The following is a 9,859-nucleotide window of genomic DNA, read 5'->3' on the forward strand; positions in this document are numbered from 1 at the left end:
TAACGCTGGCCATAGTTCTTTGTTTTCCATGCTAACATTTGTGGCATTAGGACTATTTTGTTAACTAGGTATATGCAATTCACAGAATTTCACGGTAAATTCCCCAGACCAAATATTTGGCTGAACAAATAAACAACATTATCCATTCCTGAAAATAAGCCAGTAGGAAGGGGGGAGGACGGGGGAAGGGGTTGGTTTCTAGAAACTGGACAGCCACAGGGCTCAGTACTGGCCCTAGGATAATTTGTTCAAGTGCTGGAGATCTACTGGTTCCCTTTCAATGACATTGACATTTCAGAAAGTTGCTAGAAATTGGGCAAAACAAAATGAGGTTGCCTGAGGGGAATCCATAATGGGCTTCCCTAAATGATTTATTTGAGCTCCATACCATTAATCAAAGGGGCAGCGACCTGGGGGGCTGGAGGGGTGGGGGGAAGGATCCCTTTTTGCGGGGAGTTTTGGAGGGACTGTGGAGTCTTGCTGCCTTTGCCTGGGGCTCTGATCTCTTCTCTCCACCTGCGCTCTCCGGGGAGCTGGGGTTTTGGCAACCACCCTGCTTGGATTTTTATTGGTTTCCACTAAGCTGCTTCTTTTGGAGGAGTGTAGGACTTCAGTAATTAAAAACAAAAATGAATCCTGCTTCACTCACCTCACTTCCAAGAGCATATGTAAGAAAGAGTGTGTGTACAAGAATGCAAGGGTGCACACCCCACACAGAAAAATGTAAACGCCAGGAGTGTGCACCACACACATTCTTTGGGTGCACACACCACCAGAAACAGCAGTACTACCGCTCATATCTACATCTCCATGATGGAGAAATGTGCTATCAGCCTTCCCCCACAGACACCATACAAAGACACTATTTCTGCCCCAAAGGGATCCATAGGGATCTTGGTCTGTACTGGCTCACTTCATATGTGTGAATTTTCTCAGCACACATATGAAATGAGCCAGCACAGACCAAGATTCAGGGCTTAATTTAGTTGTTGGTGGCAAGTAGAAAAAGCAAAGGCCTCTCCTCTGCTCCTCTTAATCCCTACACCCGTCATTCCAGAAAGGCATTTGTCTGCCTGCTGGGAGCCCTTAACTGAGGGTACATTAGCATCCTCCTTTTTTTAACTTTGTCCAAAAATTGAGCTTTTGCTTTTAAGAAACCCTAACACAGAACATCAGCTCTACCTCTTTCTGCCCAACTCCAGGGAAGAGGGTATGGGGGAGGCAGTACAGAGAGAAAAGGAGAGTTGACATTTGACTCAAGAGATTTGTGTATAATAGTGGGACACCTTCACAGTGCCTGCTTAGAAATTCTGACCCTTTAGTATCTGACCCCATTGTCAACCCCCACCTAGCCCAATCTGTTGGGATCCTAAACTTGATGAAGGCCTTTACAAGGGGAAAAGAGGACAAGGGAAAATGTCAAGAAACAATGGGAAATTATATCATGTGGTATATTAAAACAGTAATCAACAAACTTCTTGAAGGTAGGGTATATTATTTGTTCCAAAAAAGAAAGACAAAATAGCAGTGCATGCCTGTAATCCCAAAGAGGCTGAAATGAGAAGATTGCTTGAGCCCAAGAGTTCAAGACCAGCCTGGGGCAACAGAGAGAGAACCTGTTTCAAAAAAAAAAAAAAAAAAAGACAAAAACAAAAGAGTCCTCCCTGGAGAAGAAAAAAAATTTTTTAAACATGCCTTCACACACACATTATGATGTGAGTGTGCAAATTAGTTCTGATTTGGAAATATCACATTGGTGCCTGTAATAACTGGAGATACTCTGAGGTATCATAAAAGCAGAGGTGGGTAATCATTTTTCTAGAGCTGAGACCTCATCACACTCAGCTGTGATACGCCTCAACAGGTGAGTGAAACAGAAGATGTACAAGGGGCCCAAAATGAAGTCTTTAATCTGACCTACACTCCTTTCATCCCAGTATTTCTCCAAGGCATGTGTCATCCAGATGGGAGAGGATACTGTGTCCTTGTTAACATTAAATAGAAATGGAAAACAATTCATGCTGGCAATTACCATCTCTCTCTGTGAACAGTTTACTTCCTGTCCCTACAACTTAACCACCTCCAGGTACCACCTTTTGACTTCCATCCAGCCTCCAACTCACCTCAACAGAAAAAAGCCTCATATCAAAAGAGATGAGCCCAAAGGAAAAGAGAAAGGATTAAAGAGAAAAAAAGCCATGATTTACCTTTAAAATAATGACTTATTTTATTTTTTTCTTTTAATACGTAGTTATAAATATATTTTGTCAAAATATATGATCAATATGGTCAAAACATTTGCACGTAAAGTCATAAATAAGGTCAAGGTGAATGTTTAGGGTTTTCTTCCTTTTTTTTTTTTTTTTAAAAAATAAAAGTCCAGCTATAAGGAAGCAGTCTGTGTAGTGTGTGGGTGAGTGGATGAGAATGTGTGTGTGTATGTGTGTGGGGTGTGTGTGTGTTGTGTATATCTGTCTGTCTGTCTATCCTCAAGGACTGCCTGATCTCAGCGGCACCCACATCCCTCTACTACCATCTCCTGATAATTTTTCAGTACCACCTTATCATACTCATCCAGGTACAGCATGGAGATGGCACTCAGTTCAGTGGGCACACAACAGGCTTTGGGGATACTGGAATTGACAGAATTGACCAGGGTCTGCACAATGGCATGGTTGGTTGAGTTGAGGTGGTCAGCCAGTGGAAAGGGGCAGTCCCCATGGCAGTAGAAGGCCTGGTAGCCTGGTGGGGCCACAATCCAGTCATTCCAGCCCACATCGCTGAAGTCCACATAGAGCGAGTGGCGCCGGCAGTTCTTATTCTTCTTCCGGGCCCGCTGTGGGTGATGCTTAGGACTACGCTTGGCCCTCCGGCGTCGGGTCAAGGCATGGCCCCGGCCATCATGGCCAAAGGTGACCAGGAGGGGCCGGAGCTGGGCCCAATTCCCACTCCCTTGAGGTAACGATCGGCTAATCCTGACATGCTGGCCCTGGTGGGTCCGAGTCTGATGGAGGTGAGTCACCTCAATGGCCAGCCCATAGTTTGGCTGCTTCTCCCGGGTCCAGCGAAGGACCGCAGGGCTCACATCAAAAGTTTCCCACCGTGTCACATTGTGGTGGACCAGTCTCGTGTCCAGTAGTCGTGTGATGAGGTGCCCAGGCACCACTTCTGCTGGGGGCTTCATAACCTCATAAATGTTTATACGGTGGAAGCCCCGTTCCCAATCAGGGCCCTGGTCCACCTGCTCCCGGAAGAGCCGAAGCTCTGCAGAGGAGATCACCTCGTTCTCTGGGATGCTGCTGAGGTTAAAGAGGAAACGAAAAGCAGAGTTTTCACTGGTCCCTGGGATGTTCTCCAGATGTTCTAGGCACAGTTAGGAAGGAAGGGGAAAAGAAAAAGCACATGAACTTTTTTCAAAGATGGAAGAGTCAAGAGAAAGCTCAGGGTTGGGCGATGAATGGTGAATTCTGCTTATGCAGGGGAAACCTACTGGGGGGAAATAAGCATACCCCTTAATTTGAAGGAGCAGATAAGTGGGGCAGCTAGCAAACCAGCAAAATGTAGCTAGCATTTCTCAAGCACCAAAGACAGAAACTACCTCCCAGCCTCCTTGATATGTCTAATAATTTCCATGTGTCAACTCCTCTAGGGCACCACCATCAGACTCCTCTTTTAAACCCCCCCCCCCCCGCCCTTGGTTTTGTGTCCACAGTTTTCTTTACAAGTGGTTGTAAAGAAAAAGAGGGGCCAACAGAGCACAGGCAGGAGGAAACATGCACACAACCACCTTCTCCCTCTTCCACTATTGAGTATATTACTAAACATTTCCCCAGCGATCTTGGAAACACAGACCATGCCTTGTTGATCATGTTACAGAGGGGAAAATAAATTCCAACACAGTAATGATGCTGGTGGATTAATAACTCAGATTTACTTTGGAAAAGAAACATCCGCTAGGAAACATTCAGATCGGATTACAAGGCCCCTATTGAATAAACCCGACAAACACACAGCTGTAATATTAAATTCAGTAGGTGCTTTGAAAAAAACGGGCAGAAAAGGCTTTGATATAGCAAAAACACACCGCTGGGGCTAGCCCACGTCTGAGTGCTGTCATTCCCCTTCCCCTGAACACCTCCCCCTCTGTCTCCAAAAAATAAGTTCGGTGGCAGCTCTGCAAATTCTTGGAGGTAAGGAGTTCTGTTCCTCAGCCTCCTGGATTGGGGCTTTGATGTAACCCGAACTCTTCTTCCCCAGGGCTTTCACTGCCCCTCTAGCCAGTCTCACTAGCCCTCCCCCACGCAGACGGGGGGAACAGACTGACCTTCGTGGTGGAAGCTCCTCACGGTGTTAGCCCGGCTGGCCGGGCGCTCAGGGTACTCCAGACCAGTGCTGTGGATCTGCTCTTCCTCCTCCTCCCCAGACTGAAGCCGGTAAAGATCCCGCATGTAATCCGGAATGACGGCACTCTTGCTAGGCTGCGGGCGGCGGCGCAGCCCGAACATCTGCAGAAGTGTCGCCTCGAAGTCCCGCAGGAGCTCATGGCTCTGCCCTGAGCGGCGTCCTCCCGCGTGGCCCTGAATCTCGGCGACTTTTTTCTTCCCCGTCTCAGGTATCAAACTAGCATGGCTCGCGCCTCCTAGCAGGACTTGGCATAATAAAACGACCATCAGCATTCGGTTACCAGGAATCATGGTGTCTCTGGGGAGGGGGAGGGGAGTGGAAGGTTAGAGAATAAATAAACACCAATAAATAGGGAGAAATAGATGTGTCTGCATATGCATTTAGGGCTAGAAATGGAGGGGCAAGATGGAAAGCAGGTCAGAAAGATCAAGTTTGTGTCTTCTCCCTCACACCCCCCCGCCCCCACCCTCCAGCTGCAGCCATGCACGGCCTGAAAGTAAGAATTGCCCTGTAATTACTTGGTCTAACTTGTTTACAGTCAAATAACCCCAAATCAGATAGCCTCCATCCTGTTAATCTTTTTTTGTCCTAACTGCTATCTGAGCCATGATCTCAGCGTGGCTTCTTCAAGGATAAACAGTTAACATTGAGGGGGTAAAAAGGGGTGGGGGAGGGAGAATTAGAATGACATTGCTCTCCACTTTAGACCTTCAGCTTCCCTCCCTTTTCCTCCACCCTCAGAGCCCAACTTTCACAACTTCCAGTTGGTTCAGAGCCAGAGGGAGGGAAAGTGAGAGGCAGGGGCTGGGCGAAGACAGAGGGCGACAGGATCCAGAAGCCGAGAAGGTGGTCTAGGAGCTAACTGAGTGGCTTGAGGGCTTACTGTATTGTGGCCGATGACTTTGAAATACTCAGCCAAAAGTGCCTGATCGTGCCCGCTCACCCCCAGGAGAAACCTCTGTGAGTTTTGACAAGACAGTGGGAATGCGCCACTGAGACACTGGGTGCTCCCCCAGGCAAGTAGGGTAGGGGAAGGGAGTGGTTAGCCCTCAAGGTACAACCCCGGGCTTTCATATCTTTAGCTCCCTCGCGCTCCCCTTTCTTGCAACGCTGAGAGGGCGAGTGCGCGCCAGCAGCACTTTAAAAGGAACCAGTACGCTTCGAGCGCCCCGGCTGCAGGGCCAAGAAGGGAGCGACAGTGCTGCCAGGGAGCAGAGTGTGGACATTGCAAGGGAGGTCCGACGGAAGGGACAGCCGGCGAGCAGGGGTGGTGAGGGCAGAGTGAATTCCCGGGAGGGGGAAGGAAGAGGTGTCTACTCACTGACAGAAAACAAGGCATATAATAACAGTCCATGATTCTTGACAGCCAATCTTGAACAAACTTGCTGGAAAGGCTCAGGGAAGCTGCAGCTGTGCGTTGCTCGGGATGGCACTACAGAATGGCTCCTAAAAGGAATATTTGAATATAATGAGACTCCGGCGCAGACAGACTCTGTTTTTCTTCCAGCCCCTCGGAGTCACGTGAGCGCCGAGGCCCCTCCCGCGGCGGGCGGCGAAAGGGCCTGCGCGCCCTCCCCTCCTCCACAGCCTCCCGCCCCTCGCGGGCCCGCCCCCTCCAGGCGAGGCCAACCTCCGCGCCCGCCGCCCGAGCCTCTGCGGTCCGGGAGGAGCTCCCGGCGGCGCTCGGCAGAGCCCTCGGCCGGTGCCTCGCGGCCGCCGCGCTCCCCGGACTCAGGGCGCAGCGCGCAGAGAACCCGGTTCTCGGCGCGTTGCGTCGGACTGGGCCCCCACGCCGGGCCACACGAAGCCAGAGGATTTGGGACGCACTGAAAGGACTGCGTCTTGCAGCTCGAACCCTGCTTAAGTGGGGGCCGGGAGCGAGGTCGGGAAAGTCTCACTCGCCCAAAGCCTCACCACCGAGAGGCACTTAAAAAGGAAAGCGCCGAGGGACCCTGCACACGCGCGTATACACACACACACAAGCAAGCACGAGCTCCCCGCCACTTCCTCCCCAGGGTCTCCACAAGGCCAAATACTGCTCCCAATGACAGCCAGTCACCCCTTGGCGAACGCCTGCTAAGGCTCCGAAGAGCGGGGCCACCGATCTAGCTCCCGGCTGAAAGCTGCCGACCTTGTCACGCACGGGGCCGGGAATGGGCGGGGGGCGTTAGAGGGTGATCGCTGTGGGAAAGTGAGAGGGAGCGGTTGCTAATCATTGCTCCGGGTCCATTACGGAGAATCCCCAAACCAAGTCGGCCGCTGCGTGGCCCCTCTCCCCCGGCAAAGCAGACCCCGAAGAAGCCATTCCAGGCGGAGGGACAGACGCCGGGGCTCGCAGCTCCGGGCAGATTCAGAGAGAGGCGTCGCTGCAGAAAGGACGCATCACAGTTTTCAGATCTTAATGTCGCCGAGGTTTTACAACTCCCGACCCGGCGCAGAAAGGAAATCCCACCATGTTCCCGGGAGTCGAGAAAACCGTGAACAGCTTTCGGCCTGCGCTCGACCTCTGCGTCTGCGTCTCTCTCGCCTCGGCTTGGCTTATTTTTTAAACCACCACACTCCTTCCCCCGCCACTTCCTTCCTCCACCCCCTTCCTCCGTTGCACCAGCAGCAGAGTCGCAGCAAATACTCCTTCAAGAATTTTACCTACCTACAGCTCAAGCGCTTACTAGGATATACTGACTAATTGAAGATGCTGCGGCGCGCGTGGGTCGCTCAGAGCAAGGGCCTCTTCGAAAACCCGACTCGTCGCAACTCAGCGTTCGCAGGGCCGGGCGTGCCAGGTCGCCCCCGGGACCCTGGCCCCATGACTCCTGCCCCAAAGCCCACTCCACCCGATCTCCCTTTCCTGAGGCTGTTCCTGGTTGCCACCTTGGTCGCTCTGGAGCTCAAGGGCTCGGGTTGCCTGCCGCCCCACTCTCCACGCAAAAACTTGGTTTTCTTCTTAGGGGCACTTGCAGGTAGACTTGGAGGAAGAAGAGTAAAGGATCGAGCAGCTCAGCCCTCCCTCCCGACGGTGGATGCCCGGCGTCGACCGACACCTCAGGTCCGGGTACGGAGGCCGTGGGCGCCCCTGCGCGACCGTCCGTGCCCCGCAAAAGCCGCGCGGCTTTCGCCTTTGCTGGTCCCGCGCCACCGCTGGGGCGGACTGCGAAAGGGTTGGGAAGAGCAAAGGGTTTTTTTGTTTTGTTTGAGACGCAGAAGCCCTTTAAAAAGCCCGGCGAGGACAGATCCAGAAGTAGAGAAAGGAGACGGAGGCAAGCTGGTGCCCGCGAGGCAGAGGGGCAGTGGAAGGGGCGGGCGCCCGGGATCCCCGGCAAACCCTCGGCCCCAAGGAATCTCCTGGGGCGGGAGCACGCGGTTCTAAAACCGAGAGGATAGGGAGGGGAAGGGGGAGTTGCCTTTCAATTTCGGACTCACCAGGATTCATCTCTCATCACATTTTTCTTCTCAAATTTTTAAATCGAAAAGATAAAAGCCAAAAGAACTTTCATCCCCAGAACTTTTTCTTGGGGGAAAGGAATGCAACTCGGGGTGGTTGTCCTTCACTTCCCTACCCGAATCTTCTCCTAATGCCGAAATGTGTTTACAGGTAGCCTCAGTTTACCAACTATGTATCTTTTGGGGTGTTTACGTCTCACAAAGCCTTCAACTCATAAACCGCGATCCTTGAAAACCATCCTCCAAAGAAGTGCTTAGGAGGCGTCTGAGGCCCCGGGACCAACTCCCGCTGGAAAAAGCCTGCAGGGACCCGGGAATCACGGGATCCTTTCCCGTCGGTTCCGGGCCGGGAGGGCCAGGGAGAGCAGCGCGTCCGCCTTTCGTCCCGCCAGGAACTCCCCATAGGACACGACACCGCAGGAACGCGCGTCCTGGGAGCCCCTGAGATCCTGGCGGTCGTCTCTACGGACCCTACACCATGAAATGATAGAGGGGAGGCTCCTTCGGTTCCGCAAGTCGACGAAAATAGCTCGTGGAGAAGGCGCCTCCTGCAACTGCAGTTCGCAAGCTCTCGGGGCGCCCCGCCAGCTGGGGGCCAGATTGGGTGACAGTCCCCTCGACGCAGCCTCCGGAGCGGCGCGCACTCTCCAGAGGCCAGCAAGACTGCGCTCTCTACCGCAGAACCAGCTCCAGCTAGGTGTTCTCTCCCCATCTCGCCGTCGCTCTGCCCCCTCACTCTCTCCGGACCTCAGAGCCGGCTCTTTCCTTCCTCCTCCCGCCCTTTCCCTCCGGGGATCGCAACCTCCAGCCCGTGGGCAACGCGTTCAGCCCAAGACCCCACAGTTTTTCCCAACGACCCCCTACCAAGGGCTTCTCTTGCTTCTGTTCTCCTGCCCCGCACTTCCCAAAGGTGAGAATCTCCCAGGGACTGCTGGACAGAGAAGGCCTGGGCAGGGGCAGCAGCCGGTATTTAAAGGTCTTTCAGCGCCAGCATCCCCACCTCCAGTACCATCATAGGAAAATAATTAGGCCACCTTTTGCCTCGGTCACAGCCTGAGTCCCCAGCTTATTCCCCCCAAGGAGGCTCCTAGACCCCCTCTGCCTGTCTCCCCTCACCAGGTAGCCTTGCTCACCATAGGTCCCTGCAGTAGCGGGCTCGCCAGCAGCAGCTCCTGGGGACCTCTGAACGGTTGTAGTGAACCTGGGCGAGGGCCGGGGACTGGGGCGCTGCAGGCTCGAGACAGCTTGGACGGGAATCCCATCGGGGAGACAAGCTAGATACTCAGCCCGAGCAGCAGCGGCGTCTCAGGCTCGCGTCCCTCGGCTCGGATGCCACACTCACCTAGCTTCCGGGCCGGGCTCCGCGCTCCTTCCCTCCCTCCCTCCTCCTCTGCCTTCTCGCATCTTCCTTCCTCCTCTTTCCCTCCCTCGCTTTCTTTCTTTCCTTCCTCCTCCTCTTCCCCGGCGGCCCCTCCCTTCTTCCCTCCTCCCTCGCTCGCCTCCCTTTCTGGGGATGGGAGCCCCGCCCACATCCTCCCCTCCAGCCTCCCGACCTCGCCTAGCAGGCCCGGGTCCCGGAAGCCCAGGCAGCGCCCGAGTCCGCAGCTGCCGTCCGAGCTGGGACGCCGATGCCTCCAGCTCTGGGAAGCGGCTGGGGCTCACCTGGGGACCACGTGCGGAGGTACTAGAAAGCATGCACCGACTAGTCGCTGTACCTTCCAAAAATACCCATGGGAGTCTGGGCTTCCCTGAGTTTAGTGTAACTGCTGCCCAAACTGATGATTAAAACACTGAGTAATCACCATTTACCCTGAGTAATTAGAGATAATGAAACACCTCTAAAATCAGGTTATGGAGAAAGGAGCTGTTGGATCGGTTTAAAAGGTGGCCTTCCATAAACTGTTAAAGGATTTCCAAACGTTGAGAAACAGGCTGTGTGCAGAACTGTGTGCCAGTGAGAGATACCTCTTGGGCTGTTAAAAGGTGAATTTCCTTCCAAAACATTCTTCAAGTG

The 9,859-nt window shown here is 53.2% G+C and overlaps 1 protein-coding gene across 8 annotated transcripts; it reads right to left on the reverse strand.

Moving 5' to 3' along the window:
• Nucleotides 1–2,202: 2,202 nt before the first annotated feature.
• On the reverse strand, nucleotides 2,203–9,320 carry BMP4 (bone morphogenetic protein 4). Of its 8 annotated transcripts, none has more exons than XM_025392932.1 (4): nucleotides 9,188–9,320; nucleotides 5,726–5,850; nucleotides 4,325–4,701; nucleotides 2,203–3,363 (listed from the first exon to the last, which is right to left on the reverse strand). In XM_025392932.1, the coding sequence occupies exons 3-4, from the start codon at nucleotides 4,692–4,694 to the stop codon at nucleotides 2,507–2,509; spliced, it is 1,227 nt and encodes a 408-aa protein (XP_025248717.1). In that variant the 5' UTR covers nucleotides 4,695–4,701; nucleotides 5,726–5,850; nucleotides 9,188–9,320; the 3' UTR covers nucleotides 2,203–2,506. The 8 variants fall into 8 exon arrangements, with proteins under 8 accessions (XP_025248717.1, XP_025248722.1, XP_025248716.1 ...); XM_025392937.1 differs by having other exon boundaries at nucleotides 4,325–4,648; nucleotides 8,979–9,320; XM_025392931.1 differs by having other exon boundaries at nucleotides 8,979–9,320.
• Nucleotides 9,321–9,859: the final 539 nt, after the last annotated feature.

The sequence above is a fragment of the Theropithecus gelada genome, chromosome 7b (genome assembly GCF_003255815.1).
Source record: "Theropithecus gelada isolate Dixy chromosome 7b, Tgel_1.0, whole genome shotgun sequence".
NCBI lineage: Eukaryota > Metazoa > Chordata > Mammalia > Primates > Cercopithecidae > Theropithecus > Theropithecus gelada.

Excerpts from the sequence above, each read along its gene's own strand:
- BMP4 (XM_025392929.1), bottom strand. The coding sequence starts at position 9,249 with ATGCGAGAAGGCAGAGGAGGAGGGAGGGAGGGAAGGAGCGCGGAGCCC. Across the intron at positions 4,649-5,725 it reads ATATGCCTTGTTTTCTGTCA|TCCTGCTAGGAGGCGCGAGC; the intron begins GTGAGTAGACAC and ends TATTATGCCAAG. Across the intron at positions 3,364-4,324 it reads GAGGAGCTTCCACCACGAAG|AACATCTGGAGAACATCCCA; the intron begins GTCAGTCTGTTC and ends AACTGTGCCTAG.